The 22,259-nt window shown below is 35.6% G+C and overlaps 3 protein-coding genes and 1 non-coding gene across 5 annotated transcripts; 2 read left to right on the top strand and 2 right to left on the bottom strand.

The window, feature by feature from the left end:
- Positions 1 to 4,703: 4,703 nt before the first annotated feature.
- On the top strand, positions 4,704 to 6,748 carry LOC124835324 (putative RNA-binding protein ARP1). Its single transcript, XM_088095478.1, has 6 exons — positions 4,704 to 5,210; positions 5,319 to 5,451; positions 5,592 to 5,703; positions 5,794 to 5,836; positions 5,960 to 6,206; positions 6,367 to 6,748. Exons 1-6 carry the CDS (start codon positions 5,025 to 5,027, stop codon positions 6,477 to 6,479), a joined length of 834 nt encoding a protein of 277 aa, XP_087951604.1. The 5' UTR covers positions 4,704 to 5,024; the 3' UTR covers positions 6,480 to 6,748.
- Positions 6,749 to 7,308: 560 nt separating this feature from the next.
- On the bottom strand, positions 7,309 to 11,204 carry LOC124835325 (granule-bound starch synthase 1, chloroplastic/amyloplastic-like). 2 transcript variants are annotated; one of them, XM_047310234.2, is made up of 14 exons: positions 11,048 to 11,204; positions 10,406 to 10,773; positions 10,243 to 10,323; positions 10,073 to 10,171; positions 9,912 to 10,001; positions 9,433 to 9,496; positions 9,244 to 9,344; positions 9,046 to 9,155; positions 8,714 to 8,963; positions 8,450 to 8,626; positions 8,152 to 8,343; positions 7,974 to 8,060; positions 7,761 to 7,889; positions 7,309 to 7,629 (listed from the first exon to the last, which is right to left on the bottom strand). In XM_047310234.2, the coding sequence occupies exons 2-14, from the start codon at positions 10,757 to 10,759 to the stop codon at positions 7,510 to 7,512; spliced, it is 1,854 nt and encodes a 617-aa protein (XP_047166190.1). In that variant the 5' UTR covers positions 10,760 to 10,773; positions 11,048 to 11,204; the 3' UTR covers positions 7,309 to 7,509. The 2 variants fall into 2 exon arrangements, with proteins under 2 accessions (XP_047166190.1, XP_047166191.1); XM_047310235.2 differs by having other exon boundaries at positions 10,406 to 10,768; positions 11,048 to 11,202.
- Positions 11,205 to 15,250: 4,046 nt separating this feature from the next.
- On the top strand, positions 15,251 to 20,561 carry LOC148196420 (uncharacterized). The gene is made up of 3 exons (XM_088095382.1): positions 15,251 to 18,010; positions 18,104 to 19,382; positions 19,498 to 20,561. The coding sequence occupies exons 1-3, from the start codon at positions 15,251 to 15,253 to the stop codon at positions 20,559 to 20,561; spliced, it is 5,103 nt and encodes a 1,700-aa protein (XP_087951508.1).
- Positions 15,785 to 15,891, bottom strand: LOC148196421 (small nucleolar RNA R71). The gene has a single exon (XR_015781276.1). It is a non-coding gene; the product is annotated as a small nucleolar RNA R71 (small nucleolar RNA).
- Positions 20,562 to 22,259: the final 1,698 nt, after the last annotated feature.

Genomic DNA, 22,259 nt, shown 5'->3' with positions numbered 1-22,259 from the left:
CATCTTTCAGAAAATTTCGAAAGCAGCTACGGCAAAAGAAGTATGGGAGATCTTGCAGGAGGGATACGGAAACTCAGGCAAGGTGAAGAAGATTCGGTTGCAATCCTTGCAGCGACAATACGAACTTTTGTGTATGGGCGAGCAAGAAACCGTGATAGACTACATCGGAAGGATTCAAGTAATTGTAAATGCGATGAGATCTTGCGACAAAATTGTGAAAGACAAGAAGATAGTTGAGAAAATTCTCAGAACGTTGACACCCCAGTTTGATCATATCGTTGTAGCGATAGAAGAATGCAAAGATCTTGCAACGATGAAGGTGGAGGAGTTACAAAATTCACTGGAGGCACATGAACAAAGAATAATCGAAAGAAGAAATGCAGAGAAAGAAGTGAATCAAGGTACAAACCAAGCTCTACAGGTTAGAAGCAATTACAAAATCAGAGGACGTGGAAATGGAAGAGGTAGAGGTCGTGCCCGGGGAGGTCGAACTGGAGGCAGAAATGCAAGTGTGTCTGATCAGAATGATGAAGATGAGTGTAGTGAAAACAAGAACGGCAGCAAGAGAGGAAGAAAATACTCCAGAGGGAGAGGAAGAAGTAACGTTGATAAAAGAAACATACAATGTTATACGTGCAATAAGTATGGACATTATTCTTCAGAATGCTGGCATAATGAAGATGTAAAGAAAGGCAAAGGAAAAGAGGAGGCTAATCTGGTGCAAGATGCAGAGGAGTCTGATTCAGAGCAAGTGCTATTAATGAGTACAGTCACAGAAAACGAAAGAGAATACAAGAATGGTAACTCTGCATGCAACAACAGATGTAACGAGTGCAAGAACAGTGTCTCTGCATGCGACAGGTGTTGTAAGGCTAAACACGTGTTGTTAGCTGACGAAACACATCATGCAGAAGATGAATCCTGTTGGTACTTAGACACAGGCTGTTCCAATCATATGACAGGGAAGAAAGAATTGCTATTGGATCTGAATCCGAGCATTAAAAGCAGCGTGCGTTTTGCCGACGATAGCGTGATCATGGCTGAAGGAGCTGGAAGAATTATGATCAAACGCACAGATGGACGTCCTGCCTACATGAATAATGTACTGTATGTGCCAAACATGAAGAGTAATCTGCTGAGTCTGGGGCAACTTCTTGAAAAAGGTTATACAATGACTATGTGCCAGAAACACATAAATGTATTTGACGAAAGACAACGAATTGTTCTTAGAGCCCCACTTGCCAAGAACAGAACATTTAAGGTAAATCTTAATACCCTTGCTGTTCAATGCTTAACTGCTGTTGATTCCAAGGAAGAAGCTTGGCTGTGGCACTATCGGTTCGGGCATCTGAATTTTAGAAGCCTGAAATTGTTGAAGAGCAAAGATCTTGTAAAAGGAGTTCCTGAGATACAGATTCCTGACAAAGTTTGTGAAGGATGTGTTGTTGGGAAGCAGACCAGAAACAAGTTTAAACAAACCATGTACAAGAGAGCAAAGCAACCACTTGCTGTTGTCTACTCGGATGTTTGCGGTCCATTTGATGTGGAGACAATAGGAGGTAATAAATATTTTTTGCTTTTCGTAGATGAGTGGACTAGGAAGATGTGGGTATACCTGATCAAAGAAAAGAAAACTGTATACCAATGCTTTGTAAAATTTTGTGCTATGGCGGAAAGGGAATCTGGTTTGCAGGTTAAAATTTTCAGAACAGACGGAGGAGGAGAATTCAACTCACTTGAAATGAATGAGTTTTGCACCAACAAAGGTATCGTGCATGAAGTGGTAGCTCCGTACACACCCCAACACAATGGTATTGCAGAGAGAAGAAATCGGATGTTGCTTGACATGACCAGGTGCATGATTAAAGCAAAGAAGCTGCCACATTGCTTGTGGGGAGAAGCAGTCTCTACAGCAGTTTATCTTCTGAATAGGAGTCCAACCAGATCATTGACTGAATGCACCCCAGAAGAAGCTTGGTCTGGAATTAAACCTACAGTTAAGAATCTGCGCGTTTTTGGATCTATATGTTACAAACATATACCAGATGAAAGAAGGAAGAAGCTAGACAATAGAAGTGAGTCACTTGTTCTTGTCGGGTATCACTCAACTGGTGCCTACAGAATGTATGATCCAAGAAAGAATCAGATAATTGTGAGTAGAGATGTTATAGTGGACGAAGAAAACATCTTTGATTTCAATATGACAAAAACCGAGCCAGACTTTGTTCAAGGCATCTTGGAAGACAATCATGTTGAAGAAGAACAAGTTACTGGAGGCATTGAAAGCAATAACAGACGGTCACAGAGAGTTAGATTTCCCTCAACGAGGCTGTCAGGGCATGAAGTGTTTGCAGATAGTGATGTTTTGGACTCTGGAGACTTGAATCATCTTGTGTTTTTGGCAGATGCAGAGCCTATTACTTGGAGGCAAGCCATTAACATGAAGGATTGGAAGGAAGCTATGCTTGAAGAATTGAGATCCATTGAAAGAAACAGAACCTGGGATATGGTTGAACTACCTCAGCATAAACGGGCAATTGAGGTAAAATGGATTTTCAAGACAAAGTACAAACCAAGTGGTGAGATAGCAAAGCTAAAGGCCAGACTTGTAGCGAAGGGTTTTCTACAGCAACAAGGAATAGATTATACAGATGTCTATTCTCCAGTTGCAAGACTTGAGACAGTAAGACTTGTGATAGCAGTTGCTAGCTGGAATAACTGGAAAATTCAGCAGTTAGATGTGAAATCTGCCTTTCTCAATGGTCCTTTGGAAGAGGAAGTCTACGTGATGCAGCCACCTGGTTTTGAGAAACAAGGTGAGGAACAAAAGGTGTATAAATTGAATAAGGCTTTGTACGGACTCAAGCAGGCACCACGAGCCTGGAACAATCACATTAATGCATTATTGATCAAGCTGGGATTTAAAAAGAGCTCTGTTGAATTTGGTGTGTATGTGAGAAGTGCTGGATTACAGAGTAAACTACTGGTGTGTTTGTACGTGGATGATCTCCTCGTAACTGGAGATTCTGAAGAAGAAATCGATATGTTCAAGAAGAAAATGGAGGAAGAATATGAGATGTCAGATCTAGGCAGTCTGAGTTACTTTCTCGGTCTGGAATTCATGGAAACAGCAAATGGAGTTGTTTTGCATCAAACAAGGTACATCAATGAAGTTCTGAATCGTTTCAATATGACTAACTGTAACTGTGTTCCAACCCCAGTCATTGCAAATTTAAAGCTTGGAGAGCAATCTGAAGAGGAATGTGTAGATGCTTCTCTTTATAAACAAATCGTGGGTTCCTTGAGATACATCTGCAACAGCAGGCCTGACATCAGTTATGGTGTTGGTTTGCTAAGTAGATTCATGCATAAGCCTAGGACATCACACTTGACAGCAGCTAAACACGTTCTGAGGTACTTAAAGGGAACAACAAATCTTGGTCTTCTGTTCCCCAAAGCATCCAGCAGCACAGAAGGCACATTGGAGGTATGGTGTGATTCAGATTGGAGTGGAGACACAGAGGATAGAAGAAGCACGTTTGGTTACTTCATTCAATATGGTGGAGCACCTATTTCTTGGTGTTCTAAAAAGCAAAGTGTAGTGGCACTTTCAACCTGTGAAGCAGAATATATTTCATCTGCAGAGACAGCGTGCCAGTGTATTTGGTTAGAAGCACTCCTTGAAGACTTGAAGCTGAAGTGTAGAAGACCCATACAGCTGATGGTTGACAATAAATCTGCAATAAGTCTGTCAAAGAATCCCGTGTTTCATGGGAGAAGCAAACATATCGATACTAAGTTTCATTTTCTAAGGGATTTAGTGAGCCAAGGTAGAGTTGAGTTACTGCACTGTCCAACTGATATACAAAAGGCTGATATTTTCACCAAAGCTCTCAGGCAGTCCAGGTTTGAGAGGCTGAGAGATTTGCTAGGTGTAATTTCGTTTAACTAGTTATGTTTAGGGGGGTATGTTGTTGTAAACATAACTGAATAACTGACTTATGTCAGACAGTTACTGGGTGCCATGCACACTCTATATACTTCACTGTTTTTGATTCTTTCAATACAGTTAATATTCCCCACTCTCTCTGTGTGTGCTATCTCTGCTGTTTACAAGTTTCTTCTCTGCATACTGTTACGTTAACAGTGACTATCTTTGCTTTTTTATACACATTGTTGCTTGTTGTATTAATTATGTAACGTTTCAAACTCCAGTACAACATGATGGATTTTATTCCTAGGTCAAATTATAAATTTATATATATATGTATGTATGTATCTATGTATAAATATATTGCAAATGATATTTTTTTTGTAAAATGGGGTGTTGTTATCTTTTAATGTTAATAATTTTTATTTTCTTAAATGATAGATGGCAAATAATGAAGAGTGGGGGAGAGTGGTTAGTTGGGTTCAGGTATTAACAGATAAAAATAAATTAAGAGCCAAATTATAATCTAGAATTTAATTTTAGTTTCGAATTTTTGTTATCTTTTTTTTAGATAGAATTGAGTAGAAAGAAAATATAAAGAGAGAGAAGCAATATTAAAATCAGTTATTTATTATAAAAAATATGATTTGATGTGGAAATTATCGTATCATGTCGATAAGGCACACACAAGAGGGAGTTGAATACAACGAAGCAGAGGTTCTGTGCTCCCAAAATGATACATTTTTTATGAATGAAACAGCACATGAAAAGCTTTGAAACAGTAAAAAAAGGTTGTTTTTCTTATTTGTTTCAATATTATGTTCAATCTTCTATATAACTTGTGTTGCAATGATTATATTTTATTATCAGATTTTTGTTTCCTTTCCCTTAGAAGGTAACAATAAGTTATGAATACCCAGAAGCTCTGTTATTACAAATATAATCTATGCATGAAAAGTGTATGAATGCTTTCAACTTTTCATTGATAATTCATTTGACGTCATCTTCATTCGAACATTTGTCATCCTATTTGGAAATTTGAGGTTGTATATCATTTAGAAATACACAGAGTATCTCCATAAAGCAATTCCAGATGGATGGTGGTAACATCAATTCAAGTGAACACATTGATACAACTTCTACCAAAATCTTTGTTGGAGGTTTAGCTTGGGAAACTCAAAGGGACACAGTGAGAAGGTATTTTGAGCAGTTTGGAGAGATTTTAGAGGCTGTTGTTATCACAGATAAGAACACTGGAAGATCCAAGGGTTATGGTTTTGTAAGCCCCATTTTCCCCTTTTCATTCTCATGTCTCGTTTCTTCTCCATTTCAATTTCTACGTGGTTTTTTAAACTATGAGTGGTTTTGTTTTGCTTTTTCTTCATAGATCACATTCAAGGATCCTGAGGTAGCAATGAAAGCAGTTCAAAACCCATATCCAATAATTGATGGACGGAAGACAAATTGCAACATTGCATCTATTGGTGCAAACAAGAATCGCAGACAGGCTCCACAACATGGTCTCAATCTGTCCATTTTCCTTTAACTTTTCCTTTCAATCTTTTACTATTTAGTTATGAATTATGTGTTAAACATCACAAGTTGTTTATGCTCAAAATAAGAAGAAGAATTCAGAAATAACTTCACATGGTGGGTGCAGGCTGGTTTAGAGAAGCACCTGGTTTATTGGCTTCACCTGTTTATCATGATCCTTTCTCTGCATTTTTCCATGAAAACAATGGACAATACACAATTCCTAATTCAACTTTTGGGTAGAACTTTTGGTCATTTTGCTATTTTGAAGCTCTATTTTATCGCTTTTATTTCTACATTCTTTTGATTTTGCTTCTTTGCCACTTTAGCAGATATATTCAACCTTCACATGACATGATGTACCCGATGATGGTAGGTGTTTGTGCAATAAATGTTTCACACGTATAACTCGTACCAATAATTATTTCTGAATGATTGATTATGCACATGTGTCTTCAATAACTTTGGCATACTTTTGTCTGCACAATTTTGTAGAACTGTTATGGAGTACTTGGAGAGCAACAGTTCTCAACTTACTACCCCTACATTGGACCATCTGAACCTATAAGATTGGTCCATAACACTTACCCTTTTTTTTCTCAGTATGCACACCATATCGAAGCTCAAGGTTTTGGATTCCATTATCCCCAAATGATGCATTCTCCAGTTATTCCTAGGCACTATGACTCACCTGGTATCCTTAGATTTCCTTCGTCAATGGAAAGGCCAACTATTAGTGCAGGTAAAATATATATATATATATATATATATATATATATATATATATATATATATATATATATATATATATATATATATATATATATATTATGTTACTGATATTGTTTCTTCAGTTATCAAATTTAAGCAAGATTGCATTAAAAGGAAAAATCATGTAACAGTTACCAGAACTGCAACAACAAAAAGAGAGACACTAAGAACATGTGCAGATGCTTCACAAACCAGTGAAATAACTTCTGAACAAGATTCTTCAGCTGAATCTTCGCATAAATAATCAAATGATGTCTTGAAAGCATGATTACAGAAGAGGCAAAGATACAAGTATGTACCAAGAGAAGTAATCCAACAACCCAAAAACGAAAGGGTTCGTTCAAGGAATGAATTAATGATGTACATTATATTAAGTTTGTCCACTAATTGACCAAATTAATCCTTCCTTTATGTTCTCACTATTGAATGTACTCTTCCTAATAGATTATTTTTTCTAAGTAGCTTACAATAATGACACCTTGTTTGTATGAAATGGCAAATGGCTCATAAGGTTTTATTTTATCAGCAATAAAAGATATATAAGATACAGAAAAAAACATTTCCATGCTCCAACCCTTTTAAGAGAAAGTATAAAATTTCTCTTAAAAAGAATTATGCGACAACTGGTGAAGTCATACAGCTATTTTTCTGAATGTGCCATTTGGTGATACTATTTGAAGGAAATAATTACTTCTTTTAGAATTATATTAATTATTAAAAAAATGTTAACTACTTGGACCCCTTGTAAATTAAACTATTTAGTATTTATTTGTATAATGTTTTCATTTTTTTACAGTTCATTTTATTAAACTTGAGCTTAACATAAAATAATTTACGTTAAAAAATTAACAAATTAGTTTATAGTGTAAAATGTTAGTTTATTTTCAATTAAACGTGTCTTTAACAACCAACATTTATTGTAAAATATTATAATGGCCATGACATTTTTATGCTGTAAAATTACATTTTACAAAAATAAACACACCTGTTGAAGCCAAAATACAGTAGTTAAGCAGTAGAAGTTAGCCAGTATCATATATAGCTTGCTAAGAAACGCTTTAATTTATGCATGCTAATCTTGAAGACATACTCTTATAAATACGTTGAAAACACTGATCCGAACAGTGTAATCACGGAGTCCATGTACATTAATTTCTATGATATATTTTGAAGAAAACAAAAAAAATGGAAGTAGGATAGAACCATAAGAAACAAATGGCTTAGGGAACTTCATGAGACTCACTAAAAAGGCTTCCTGCACATATATGGTCTTATTATGGAGTTGCCACATTTTCCTTTGCCTGTGGAGCAATTTCTTCTCCATCATCAGTTCCAGGTTCACTGCCAGGAACTCCCAAGCTTAGCAGCACTTCCTCCCACTTCTTAGCAGGTCCCTATTTCCAAAACAAATTTACCAAGATTAAAGAAAGAAATATAGTATGATAAGTTTGTAAAACTGGTCTACAGTTGATCATTAAACTTAATCTATAAAATGTAACACTCAGGTAGTTCTGCTCTCACTCACCTTCCATGAAAGATCTTGAGCCATGCAATTCTTGATCATTTCTGTGAAAGCTGGAGTTCCGTAGACTGCAAGGGCCCTTTTGACAGTTTTTGCTATAGCATCCACATCAGCAGCATCCACAGCTTCACACTAGATATTGAAAAATAGAATAATGGTTAGAACTTCATGTACTAATGGCACACTTGGAGATTATGAACCGATGGAAGATATTACCTCAACATTGAAGGAACCCATCTGAAATCCAGTGAAGCCTTCTTTGACAGTGTCAACTAATCCACCGGTTGAGGCAACAATAGGTACCTAGCACAGTGAAGAATAAAAGTTGAAGAAAAATGTAAAGACTGGGAAATGTTACACTAGATATGAAGGATTGTCAAAGCAGGGATTATACTGTTCCATAGCGCATAGCTTGTAACTGAATGAGACCACAAGGCTCAAATCTGCTAGGAACCAATATAAAATCAGCACCAGCAATTATCATGTGGGCCAGGGGAACATTGAATTTTGCCACTCCTCTGGCCTTGTCAGGGTATGCTATTTCAAGTTCCTGAAGCTGTTTTTCCATTTGTTTTTTTCCTGTTCCCTAAAACATCAACAAAAACATCCTTGAATGAGATTTCTTGTTTCTTTTCTTTTGTTTGAAGGGTTAAAAAACTGTTTACTTCCTTTCTTTTTCATTTTATACTTACTAGGGCTACCAGCTGAACATTCTCCTTGATAAATTGGGGAATGGCTTCTGCAAGAATATCGGAACCTTTTTGCTCCTCAAGCCTACCAATGAAACCAATGAGAGGAATATTTCTGTCCACTGGCAAACCAACTTCTGCTTGAAGGGCTTCTTTCAAAAGAGCCTTTGCTTCCGAAACCTAAGAAGGGGAATTCGTTATTTATTCGTTTCTATTATGAGGCATGACACATTTAGAGATACTTTAACTCTTAAAAGAAGTTCCTACTGTTGAAGCATCGTATTTGACGGCTATATACTTGTCAGTGGATGGATTCCACTCCTGAACATCCATGCCATTCACAATTCCAATGAAACGTTCTTCAATTTTGCGAAGGATGTTGTCCAGTTCCACACCTTTGTCTGGACTTGACAATAGTTCTATAGCATAGTTTGGACTAACAGTTATCACAAACCATGATTCTATAATTCCAGCTTTCATCCAATTGATTTTCCTTCCAACCACTGGTTTAAGATGCCTGCAATATTAGAACAACATAAAGTGGTTAAAATTTTTAGCTGTCTGCAATGGTTACAATTCGCAACTTATGAGCAACATACCCATCAATAAAGTCAAAGGAGCTTTTAAATTGGTCAGGGAGGTTTAGAAGTGCATAGTCTGCGAATGCAAATCTTCCTTGGTAAGCAATGTTGTGGATACATAGAACAACCTGGTAATAGCAACAACCAAAAAGAAAATTTGAAGAGCTTGTAAGTTGATCATGCATAGAATAACAAGCCAGTGTGATTTAGACCTACTCGAGCATTCTTATAGATGCCTACTGACTGGTACATAGATTTCAAGTAGCAGGGGATAAGGGCGCTGTGCCAATCGTTGGCAATGAAAATTACATCTTCACCTGCAAAAGAAAAATTTAAACATCATGCACAAAATATTCTCTGTTGTTGTGAGCTTTGAAGAACTTCATCTATGAACTTAGTCCATACCATATGGTCCAGAGAAATATTTACTGGAATTGAGATTGAGAACTCTTGGTGCTTCCAAAGCTGCCTGGAGATCAATTCAAAGAGAAAAAATAAGGAAAGTAAAAATTAGATGTAGATCAGTTATTATAAAGAGCACATATTGCTGCTTCATCCATCACATAACTCACGCAACTCTGCAAGTAGCTTCTTGCACTCAGAATTTCATATTAATACTTATAAACATGTTGCAAAGAGAATATTTCCAGTGGCAAACTACATACATTTTTTATATTCTATTAAAATGTGCCACACCGCCATAAAAATAACATGATGTCTAACAATCTGTGAAGCTAGTAGAATAGTGAAACCTCCTCCCAAGTTAAAACGTGTATCTGAGGAAAAAATACTAGTTTTATTATAATCTTTTCTGGTTGGAAGTAAAAGTTTTCTACCGAAAAGATTATAGAAACTGAAAATATCGAAAGGATGCGATATAGAACCTGGCAAAATAGACTAAAACGTAGTTGGTTGTCATCATAATCATCTCCTGTAGTTGGTCCATAAAGTTTTGTTCCGGTTTTCCCCCAGACCTGGAAGTTCAGTCAGTAATAAGTATCTGATAGCAAAACAGTATGACAGAAAAATTAAGAAATATTCCAACCTTTGCAAGAAACAAAGGGTGATCCACAAAGACACGATCAACTCCCCTCTTATAGCAATGGAAGTAGCGAACCTTTTCAGTTCTATCCCCTACTTTCAGCTGCAATCAGCAGATCCCAATTGGGTGAAAACCTCTTCTATCAGCACAAAATTGAAAAGTCAAGAACATACCTCAACCACAACACTTGTATCCCAGGCATCTTTGTATTGGTCATAACGAGGCGCGATAGTCATAACTCGATGTCCATAACCCTAGAGAAGGACTAATTAGAGGGAATCTTGCTCTCAAGAACTTCAAATATCTCAATCAATAAAACAATAACATTAAGCTTACTGCTAATGCTGGTGGAAGACCTCCAAGAACATCTCCTAACCCACCAGTTTTGCTCCATGGACCCACCTCCGTTCCAACAAAAATCAAATTCATGCCACATATGATTACACCTTTAGGCTTGACATTCTTGCCTTGAAGTCCCTTCCTCTTAGCTTGTACTGAGCTGGTTTTGATTGGGGTCCGGTTAAGTAGCTCATCCACCGGGTTCAAAATTCTCAGTCCATTATGAGTATTGGTGTGCTTTAGAGATTTCAATCTCATTGCCACTGCTTTAGACTCATATGATGCGGTTGGTCCATGTTGGGCATGAGAACTTCCAGAGATCAAGTTACTCGAAGCAGTCAAAGTTGCCATTTTTGGTACCTACTCTGAACAAAAAAGTTTCTTACTTCCTCAACTGAAATCATCTTGAAGCAACACATTTCTATTCAGTGTTATGAGTCCAAAGCTCTGAGCTTTTTCATATATTCAAGATGGCGGCATCATTGCAATGAAAAGGGAAACCATGTTTTTTTAAAATAAAAAAAAAAACAAAAAAAAAACTGTCTTGAATTATTAAGAACAATTGACACTTGAAAAAATGGCACATCAAACCAGGACCACTGAAAAGAGGGAAGAAAGTGAGAAAAGGAACCAACTAACCAGGCAATGAAGAAACCTGACTGAAGAGGTTTGCTGGAGTTTGAATGACCAAGATGCAAGGTTAATCAGAAGGACAAAGCATTAAAATGAAACATTATCAGTGAATTATTGAATTGCTTCAAAACATTGCACTGGGAATGCAACATTTGTAGTGTAGTAGATTCCACGTGGCAACCATAGATTGATTCTGTGTTCCTGCATGGCTTGGACACCTCAAATGATATTAGAGGCTTACAGAGTTTTTGAGATTTCAGAAATTTTGTGGGGGCCATGATGCATTGTATAATTCGAATATGCCTCGTATGGACAATGAAGTCTTAAATAAATAAGCATCCTTTTCGTGGGATTTGATAATTAATAACATTTTAGAGAACCCTTTTTTTCTTTTTGTTAATGATTTCACGGGTCAAGTCGCTAACTCATCATGTTCGTTGTCATTTTCCAGTTTGTGGTTTGAGATTTCGTGTCCGTCAGTGCATCATGTGCAGAAAAAAAAAAAGTGTGCAACGATGAATAGTAAATTTAGAATAACTCCATTTATATTTAATTTGTTTTTGGGAGGATGTACATGGAAAGTGATTCTATTTTTCTCTTCGACGGTGGAGGGCAAAGCTAAGCTTGAACACGAGTTGTGAAAGAGAGAAATTGTGGTCGCAAAAATAATAGAAACAAAAATAGCTAAGAAACAATATATACATACATCTTATATGACAAAATGTTTTCTTCCGTCAGACTATATATTTGAAGTATTTAACTTCATTACTTTTGTTTATAACCTATTTTTATTTAAAAAAATTAATAAATATCTTTAGTAGAGACTTTTCCTCTAAATATATTTTATTTTCATTAATGAAATTCAAAGAGAAATCTTCTTTAAAAAAGTTTAATATCTCGTTAGGTTCCTATTTTCGTCTAAAATCTCAAATAGGTTTCTTTCTTATTTGTCGTCTCAATTGAGTTCTTATTTTTGTAAAATTAAATCAAATAAAGGTCTACCGTTAAATTGATCAAAAAACGTTGTTAAGGAGGATGTTACGTTACGTGACATTAAAAAGGTGTGTGAAGTGTATTTTTTTTTTTATTTTTGAATTAAAAAATGGAGTGCATATAAGGGAAATAAAATTTAAACAAGGTCAAAGTGGGCAAAAGAAATTAAAATAAGTGCATCAGCCCTTTCTTTTTTGAAATTGAAATTAGGAAAAGTGAGTGTTAGGGTTCGTGGGAAAAAACAAAATCGTTGTTGTAGAGAAAGGGGTAACTTCTCGATCGACATTTCCTCATCTCGCTTCTTCTTCTTATTACACAACACCCTCCCAACGGATCTATCTTCACCTTCTTCCTCTTCCCTTTCTAAGTCATGAACAAATTAATCAGTTACCACCGTTCTCTTTGTTGAATATTGTATTAGGCTTTCTGTGCTTTTGTATTTAGGTTTGTTTTTTTTTAAAGTAAGGATTTAAATAACTTAGTTTTTTTTTCTAATTCCATTCTTTCTCTTACTCTCCTGCTCAACAAGTTCCTTTTTGTACAGGTTGCTTCTTTTTCTTTTACCTCCTATGTCACTGCTTCATCGTCTTTCTGTTCAAATTATATGTCTTTTCCACCAATTAATCACAAATTCCAGAAAATTTATAAATCAATTTCTGATTATTTTCACCCATCAGAGTTTATTTATGGAAACAACTTTTAATTAGCTTTTACTTTTCCAACAGATTCAATCTTAAAGTACTGAACATTATACCATTTATGTTCAAGGTAACGGGTGATAACGACATTAGAGTTGCGATTCCTCCATCCTAAATATATATTCCCAGGAGCCCTAAAACTCAACTTCTCCCAATTTGATTTCATTTTCGCAATTGTAGAGGAGAATAGGGCTTTCAGCACTTAATTTAATTTGATTTCCCAACTTTGCCCTTATTTAAATTATATTTCCACTTTGTACACTTCCTTTTTTAATTCAAAAGTTAAAAAAATACAATTGACTCACGTTTTTAATGCCACGTAAATTAAAAATACACTGTCAGAATGTCACGTAACACCCTCCTTAAAGGCGTTTGATCAATTTGAAAGCAGGCCTTTATTTGATTCAATTTTTAAGGGGACTTATTTGAGATTCTGGACAAAAATAGACACTTAACGAGACATTAAACCTTAAAAAAAAGAGTTTAACTTCTATTTTTTATATAAGCTTAATAGAGTTGGTCCAATTGCGGCCCAATATTATCTAAATATATTTTTACTTTGTTAATATGTGAATAAAAAGTTTAGACCGAATAACCATGAGTTTGAACATCTCGATCATTCGGTTTACCAGATTGTGATTTTTCCCAGGATCACTTTTTTATATGGTTGACCAGTCGGTAGGCATGTACCTTTTGATACAAATTTAAAAATGTATTGATATGCAATATTATTTATTTTTACCTTTAACTTTCTTTCAAAAATAAAAAATTATATGCATCATCATTATTATATTTAATATATATATATATATATATATATATATATATATATAAAATTTATATTCCATATTAGTTACACACATGCATGGCTAGCATACTGTACTCATCATCAAGATTTTTCTTTTTGTTGAACTTGTATCAAAAGTTTTGATTCGATCATGAAATGATTCAGGTAGCCTTAACTAGTTAGTAGATATTTCTATTATTTACCTTATTGGTTTTAAAAGTCTTATTGTGTTACATTTTCTCCAAGTCAGTGTATCAAGTTCTGTGTTAACTTAGTCCATGTCAGAGCCATTATCATGAGGACTTAAGTTTCTGATAGGTAAATAAAATGTAGTTGCATTAGTAGTTTAGTTTAGGCCATTTGCATGCATAATTATATTAATTGAATCATTTTATTAAGCATTATAGTTGTTTCGGATCATACAGTTGGATTTTGTGTTTTTTCTTGTTAATAGGTGTTTTGTGAGATTTAAAATCACAAATCAGAAAGAATAAGTGCTTAAGATGTCAAGGTGAAACCAGAGAGCATCACAACTGAACTATGGTTTTTTTACCCAACCTGTGGATTTGCTTCAGGAGATGTAAACTCAAAACCAGAGAGCATCATAACTGAGTTGCGGTTTTTTCGACAACCTGTGGATTTAACTAAAGTGTGCAGAATGGAAACCAGAGAAGTTAACACCCAGATTGTGGATTTTTCCATGCACTGTGGAAACGGTCAGAACAACAACCTCTGATATTACGTGGAATTAAAGATTAAAGAAAAACCAAAAAGAGACAGTTACTGAGAGAAGTAACGGACCAATTCCACTTCTTTGGAGGGTGAACGCACAACGCACGTAGGGGGAAGATATTGCCACAAATTTTGGAGACGGAAAGGACACGGACAATCAGAGGATCCAGGAGGCAAAAGTTTTCTTCTTCTTTCCCTTGGGGTTTTTGGTGATTTTTATTTTCCAGGATGCAGAACTAATTTCCTTTTTGTTAGAGGATTGATAGAGTACTTTTGATTATACTTTCTGAACCTTTTCAATTGATGTTGTTTAATTTTAATTATCCTTGTGTTCTATTTATGTTTTGAATGTCTTTCTCTATGAGCAATTTCACTATTGGGAAATTGGGAATTGCTTGCGATTGTAAATAGAGCAGATTAGAAATTGTCACAATTGGGAAATTGGGCATAGCTAATTAGTTTGCAATTGAGATGATAATTGTTCTTCATAACTTCATTAAATTTGATAACTGGCCTAAGGGATTGGGGGTTAGAATTTGATGAACACGTTTGCCTATCTAAGGAATTAGGGGTAAACAAGCTCTTAATAAACTCAATTAGATAATTATAATTTGCACATCAGTTGGGAAGGGTTAAGAATTTATATGAAAGCGTACAAAAATTCAATTCTCTAACATTGTTTATTTTAATTAAATTTTGTCATTTGTTTATGTTCACTATTTTACTTGAATTTTGGTTGCTCAAAATTATATGAATTAGTAATCTAGTACTCAACTATTTCAATCTCAGAGGACGATATTTTATTACTACAATAACAATTGGTACACTTGCCAAATTGCTAACAAGTTTTTGGCGCCGTTGCCGGGGATTGATTACTGTTGATATTAGTGATCTAATTGGCTTAAGATTTGAGTTGTAGATTTTAGGGAATTTTTATTTTTATTTTTGATTTTTTTTTCTCACGTAATTTCTATTGGAGTATTGTTTTTTTAGTTGTTTATGCGAGGTACTGTTGCCCCAGAAGAATTGCTTTTCGATTCAGAAATTGAACGCACTGCTAGAAAAAATAGAAGTAGTGCAAGAAGAAGAAAGAGAGAAAGAAGACAAGAACAAAGATTAATTGAACAAGAAAAGGAGGCATTAACAATGGCAGACCAACAACCTGTTAGAAAGACCCTTCGTGACTATTCAATGCCAAATCCTAATAGTTATCAAGGGAGCATTGTGAGACCTCCTATTCAAGCTAACAATTTTGAAATCAAGCCTGCGTTGTTGCAAGTCATTCAACAAAATCAATTTGGAGGTGCAAATTCAGAAGATCCTAATTCTCACTTGGAGAATTTTCTGGCAATATGTGATACCTTGAAAATTAATGGAGTTTCAGATGATGCAATTCGTTTAAGGTTGTTTCCCTTCTCACTACGGGATAAGGCAAAAAGCTGGCTTCAATCACAACCTCAAGGGAGTATTTCTACATGGGAGGATATGGCTACAAAATTTGTAACTAAACACTTTCCTCCTTCCAAGTCAGCTAAAATGAGAAACGAGATTACTACTTTTGTGCAACAGGACACTGAATCTTTATATGAGGCATGGGAAAGATACAAGGAGCTAATTAGGAAGTGTCCACATCATGCCCTACCAGATTGGTTACAGGTGCAGATATTTTATAATGGTCTTTCATCCTCTTTTAAAGCAATAATGGATGCAGCAAGTGGAGGATCATTCAATCTCAAAACACCAGAAGAAGCTTTGGAGACTCTTGAGTTAATGGCAAACAACACAGTGAATATGCAGTTTGATCGTCAAAATAGAAAAGCTGGAGTGTTGGAGGTTAATACTTTGGATGCTATCCTAGCCCAGAACAAGTTGTTAACACAACAAATCACTGATTTGACTCAGAAGTTGGGAAATATGCATGCAAATAATGTTAATACAATATCTTCAGTGTGTGACTTTTGTGGAGGAATGCATCAGAATGGTGAATGTCAGGCCACTCAACAAGAGGCACAAGTGAATGTAGTGGGACAACAACCAAATCAGTTTTCTACCAACCTTAATGCAAATTGGAGGCACCAACAAACCAGACCTTGGAACAATCCAATCCAATCTAATCAACCAAAGCCTCCATATCAGTATCAAACACAACCTAGCAATCAAGGAAACAAGATGTCTACGTTGGAAAATGCATTAGAGAAGCTAACTATGCAAACTTCTACCTTTGTGGAGCAGACCTCTAATTTCATGAATGAAACAAGGACTAATTTCAAGAACCAGGAGGCTTCAATCAGGAATTTGGAGAATCAAATTGGTCAACTTTCAAGACAACTCTCAGAGAGATCTCCTGGAACATTTCCTAGTGACACAATACCAAATCCAAGGGAACAATGCAAGGCAATTCAATTGAGGAGTGGAAGAGTGTTAGAGAATGAAAAAAGGAGTGAGATGGAGAGAGAGAAAAAGAAAAGAGTTGATGAAATAGTAGAAGAGAGTGCTGAAAAAGAAATTGAGAGAAAATGTGAGGAGAAGGAAGAGGGAGAAAAAAATCAAGAGAGTGAGAAAAAGATGCGTGAGTATGTCCCTACAATTCCATTCCCTCACAGGTTGAAGAAGCAAGAACAAGCGAAGCAATTTGCAAGATTTCTTGATGTCTTTAAGAAGCTCCACATTAATATTCCTTTTGCTGAAGCATTGGAGCAAATGCCAAGTTATGCTAAATTCATGAATGATTTGTTGTCAAAGAAAAGGAAGCTTCAAGAAGATGAAACAATTATGCTCACAGAGGAGTGCAGTGCAATAATTCAACAAAAATTACCTCCTAAGTTGAAGGATCCAGGAAGCTTTGTAATTCCATGTGAGATTGGAAATATAACAGTGGGTAAGGCATTGTGTGACCTTGGAGCAAGTATCAATTTGATGCCTTTGTCCATTTTTAAAAGGCTAGGTATTGGAGAAGTGAAGCCTACTATGATAACTCTACAATTGGCAGACCGTTCAATGACTTATCCTTATGGAATTGTGGAAGATGTCTTAGTGAAGGTGGATAAATTTATTTTTCCAGCTGATTTTGTGGTTCTTGATATGGAGGAAGATTCTAAAGTCCCAATTATATTGGGAAGACCATTTTTAGCCACAGGAAGAGCAATGATAGATGTAGAACAAGGTGAATTAATGTTAAGAGTAGCGGATGAAAAAGTAACATTTTCTATAAATGAAGCAGTGAAGCATAAATTAGACAAAGAAGACTGTTTCAGGGCTGAAACAATTGACTCTCTTGTGTTGGAAGAGATACACTGTCATGTGAGGAAGAATCCATTAGAGAGAGCTCTATTGTCAGGAATGGAAGCAAAGGACTTGAATAAAAAATTGACTGATGAAGAGGTGGTGAAGTGTGCTCATCAATTAGAAGTTCTCAAGCCAATATTCAATCCCAAGAGAGGAATAGAAGATCTACACAAGAGTGAGGACGGAGGAAAAGAGACATCCAAGATAGAATTGAAACAACTTCCCTCTCACCTTAAATACATGTTCTTGGATGAGCAAAAGCTAAATCCCATAATTATGAGCAGTGAACTTACTACCACTGAGGAAGATAAACTTTTAAGGGTTTTAAGAGAGCATAAATCTGCAATAGGTTGGAAAATTGAAGATTTGCAAGGCATTAGTCCTACTATGTGTATGCATAAAATTTATTTGGAAGAGGACTTTAAACCTGTACGTCAACCACAACGAAGACTAAACCCTACTATGAAGGAAGTGGTAAGGAAAGAGGTAATTAAACTTTTGGATGCAGGCATTATCTATCCAATCTCTGATAGTGAGTGGGTGAGTCCTGTTCAAGTAGTACCCAAGAAAGGAGGGATGACAGTAATGACAAATGAAAATAATGAACTCATTCCTACAAGAAAAGTCACAGGGTGGCGGGTATGTATTGACTATAGAAGATTGAATCAAGCCACAAGAAAGGACCATTTTCCACTTCCTTTTATAGATCAAATGCTAGAAAAATTGGCAGGACATGCATATTATTGTTTTTTAGATGGTTATTCTGGTTACAATCAAATAGCAGTAGCTCCTGAAGATCAAGAGAAGACAGCATTTACATGTCCTTATGGAGTGTTTGCCTACAGGAGGATGCCATTCGGTCTTTGCAATGCACCTGCAACTTTTCAAAGGTGTATGTTTTCCATTTTTTCTGATTTGATTGAAAATTGCATTGAGATATTCATGGATGATTTTTCTATTTTTGGTTCTTCATTTGACTCTTGCTTATCTAATTTAACCTTAGTATTACAAAGATGCCAAGAAACTAATTTAGTGTTAAATTGGGAAAAATGTCATTTTATGGTGAAAGAAGGTATTTGTCTTGGTCATCACATTTCTTCTAAAGGTATTGAGATAGATAGAGCAAAAGTAGAAGTAATTGAACAATTACCTCCTCCAGTGAATGTAAAAGGAGTAAGAAGTTTTTTAGGTCATGCAGGTTTTTATAGGCGGTTTATTAAAGATTTTTCCAAGATAGTAAAACCGATGACTAATCTTCTTGAAAAAGAAGCTCCTTTTGTGTTTGATGAGGCATGTATGCAAGCATTTTTAACCATAAAGAAACAACTTATTTCTGCTCCTATAATTATAGCCCCTAATTGGTCATTACCATTTGAAATGATGTGTGATGCTAGTGATTATGCTGTGGGTGCTGTATTAGGACAAAGAAAAGAAAAAGTGTTTCACGTTATATATTATGCTAGTCGTGTTTTGAATGAAGCTCAAAAGAATTATGCCACGACTGAAAAAGAATTGCTTGCAGTAGTGTTTGCTTTCGATAAATTTAGATCTTATCTTGTTGGGTCTAAGGTTATTGTTTACACTGATCATGCTGCTTTGAGATATCTGTTTGCTAAGCAGGATGCCAAGCCACGATTAATTCGATGGATTCTCTTATTACAAGAGTTTGACTTAGAAATCCGAGATAAGCAAGGTAAGCAAAATTGTGTTGCAGATCACTTGTCAAGATTGAAATTTAATGACATGAACCAGGATATGCGGCCTATTTCAGAGGAATTTCCAGATGAGAAATTATTAGCTATTACTTCCTTGCCATGGTTTGCAGATTTTGCCAATTTTAAAGCAGGTGGTATAATTCCTCATGGTCTTACTTTTCAGCAAAGAAAAAAAACCAAGTTCAAGCAGACAAGCACATTCTTCACCTGATAACAACTCTGTTGGTATTGTTTTTCAAAATGAAGAACAAAGGCTAAGGTATGATACATTGATTAAGAGAGTTATTGTGCCTACACGGTATTTAGATGAAAACACATTGCGGACATTAGGTATGTGGGAGGAAGTCTTTGGGATGATTAATAAACTGGGTTGGAGTTCTTTTGTTGCTCTCAAGTATCCTGCTTATGAGAAAATTACATTTGAATTTCTGAGTTCTGTGAAGACTGAAATTTTGCAGGGAAAGAATTGTACAGAGGGGTTAATTGCATTCAGATTGCATAACACTGATTATAATTTTACTCTCGCTGAATTTAATGCAATTTTTGGATTTCCCTGTGGCGGTAAAAGGAATTACCCTAGAGAATTTGATGCTCATTCATTTTGGTATAAATTGTCTTTATCTCGTGCTTTTGCTTCATCTGACTCTAAAGAATCTCATATACATAACCCCTGTTTTCGATATGCTCATCGCCTCATGGCTCATACTCTTTTTGCTCGGGGTGATAGCACTTCTGCAGTCAGAAAATCTGAATTATTATTTTTGTGGGGTATGGTGAATGATGTCCAATTAGATTCAGGGGCTTGGCTGGCACGACAGTTTACAAAGGTAGGAAGGGCTTCCTCTGGACAAATAGCAATTGGAGGGTTAATCACTATTATTGCTTTGCATCTCAACATTCCCTTGGAAGATGATACACCAATACTAGGAACTTCTAGACTTGATCTAGAAATGTTGGTGAATAATGAAATGTTGGTAAAGAGGGATGATCGTTATTACTTGGTAATGAGTGACTTGGTAGGCATACCACCTCAACCTCTTCCTAATCCTGAGTTCACTGCTGTGCATGGGAAAGACAGGTGGATTTTTGTTGAATCTGATGCTCAATGTCCTTCTCCTCACGCTCCTACCTCTGCTCGGATTCCTTCTGCTTCTACCACATCTTCTATGGACACACTTGCTCATCTTCAGCAGTCTATTACTGAACTACAAACTCAACAACTCAATCATTATGCAGAGTTTGTCCAGTTTCGAGAAGCCCAATTTCAACTCTTGCACGAAATTCTAGCTTCTCTTCGTTCTCGACTCTAGTCATCTGGTGAGTTCTAGCCTTTCCCATCAATCTTATTACATTGCGGACAATGTTAATTTTTAGGTGGGGGGTGTTCATTTGCATTTGCATATATCATTTTATGTTATTTTGTCTAGGGCATTATCATATATCATATATCATATATTATCTTACGTTACTTTTTGTCCTTGTGCATGCATGGACTACATACATTGCATCTCATGTTTTAGTGGAAATTTATCATCTTAACAATAGGTTTTAAGTGTCTTCAATGAGTTTTTTCGAGCACTATATTAAAATTCTTTTGAGCTTGTTTGTTGGGAAACTTCACACACTACAGAGTGATAAATGACATGATGACACTTAAGGAAGATAATTTTTGAGATATACATAAATAAGGTTTTTTTTTTAGGTTTCTATGGTGACATTCAATGCATTGGGTTACTGGAGAATTGTCTGTCAAATATCTTTTGTGTTCTAAAAAAAAAAAAAAAAAAAAAAAAAAAAAAAAAATAACAATAAAAATAAAAATTGAGTGAATAATTTGACACCCCTTTGAGACTGTATGTTACTGGGGAATAGACACTCCTTTGAGACTGAGTGTAATTGAGTGGAAGATCCATGCTTAGTTGACAGGTAAATGTCTTCTAAGCCAGGAACCTAATAGGAAATCCTTTTAATTAATGAGACACCAAAAAATTTCAAATATTATCTGCCTTGATGTCTAGTGTCATATCTCAAATAATTATTTGCACTTAGGGACCCAACAAGTTAGTCTCATTAGTCTAAAACAATTGTGAAAGGTGTGCTTGTGGAATATCATTGTTGAATTGAACTTGAGTTAAGAGGGTATATTTTCATTTAAATTCATTCATCATTTTGTTGCATTAGTGGAATTTCCTTTGCTTGAGGACAATCAAAAGTTTAAGTGTGGGGTATTTTGATAGGTAAATAAAATGTAGTTGCATTAGTAGTTTAGTTTAGGCCATTTGCATGCATAATTATATTAATTGAATCATTTTATTAAGCATTATAGTTGTTTCGGATCATACAGTTGGATTTTGTGTTTTTTCTTGTTAATAGGTGTTTTGTGAGATTTAAAATCACAAATCAGAAAGAATAAGTGCTTAAGATGTCAAGGTGAAACCAGAGAGCATCACAACTGAACTATGGTTTTTTTACCCAACCTGTGGATTTGCTTCAGGAGATGTAAACTCAAAACCAGAGAGCATCATAACTGAGTTGCGGTTTTTTCGACAACCTGTGGATTTAACTAAAGTGTGCAGAATGGAAACCAGAGAAGTTAACACCCAGATTGTGGATTTTTCCATGCACTGTGGAAACGGTCAGAACAACAACCTCTGATATTACGTGGAATTAAAGATTAAAGAAAAACCAAAAAGAGACAGTTACTGAGAGAAGTAACGGACCAATTCCACTTCTTTGGAGGGTGAACGCACAACGCACGTAGGGGGAAGATATTGCCACAAATTTTGGAGACGGAAAGGACACGGACAATCAGAGGATCCAGGAGGCAAAAGTTTTCTTCTTCTTTCCCTTGGGGTTTTTGGTGATTTTTATTTTCCAGGATGCAGAACTAATTTCCTTTTTGTTAGAGGATTGATAGAGTACTTTTGATTATACTTTCTGAACCTTTTCAATTGATGTTGTTTAATTTTAATTATCCTTGTGTTTTATTTATGTTTTGAATGTCTTTC

Source organism: Vigna umbellata, chromosome 7 (genome assembly GCF_029865625.1).
Source record: "Vigna umbellata cultivar VRB3 chromosome 7, Vumbellata_1.0, whole genome shotgun sequence".
In the NCBI taxonomy this organism is placed as follows: Eukaryota; Viridiplantae; Streptophyta; class Magnoliopsida; order Fabales; family Fabaceae; genus Vigna; species Vigna umbellata.
This window is presented reverse-complemented; position numbering and strand designations above follow the sequence as displayed.

Coding starts and splice junctions, on each gene's coding strand:
- LOC148196420 (XM_088095382.1), top strand. CDS start 15,251: ATGCGAGGTACTGTTGCCCCAGAAGAATTGCTTTTCGATTCAGAAATT. Junction 18,011..18,103: donor ACCCTACTATGAAGGAAGTG/GTAAGGAAAGAG, acceptor GTAGTACCCAAG/AAAGGAGGGATGACAGTAAT. Junction 19,383..19,497: donor TTTTGCCAATTTTAAAGCAG/GTGGTATAATTC, acceptor TTCAAAATGAAG/AACAAAGGCTAAGGTATGAT.
- LOC124835324 (XM_088095478.1), top strand. CDS start 5,025: ATGGATGGTGGTAACATCAATTCAAGTGAACACATTGATACAACTTCT. Junction 5,704..5,793: donor ATTCCTAATTCAACTTTTGG/GTAGAACTTTTG, acceptor TTGCCACTTTAG/CAGATATATTCAACCTTCAC. Junction 5,837..5,959: donor ACATGATGTACCCGATGATG/GTAGGTGTTTGT, acceptor ACAATTTTGTAG/AACTGTTATGGAGTACTTGG.
- LOC124835325 (XM_047310234.2), bottom strand. CDS start 10,759: ATGGCAACTTTGACTGCTTCGAGTAACTTGATCTCTGGAAGTTCTCAT. Junction 10,324..10,405: donor GTCTTCCACCAGCATTAGCA/GTAAGCTTAATG, acceptor GTCCTTCTCTAG/GGTTATGGACATCGAGTTAT. Junction 8,344..8,449: donor ATGTTCAGCTGGTAGCCCTA/GTAAGTATAAAA, acceptor TTGATGTTTTAG/GGAACAGGAAAAAAACAAAT.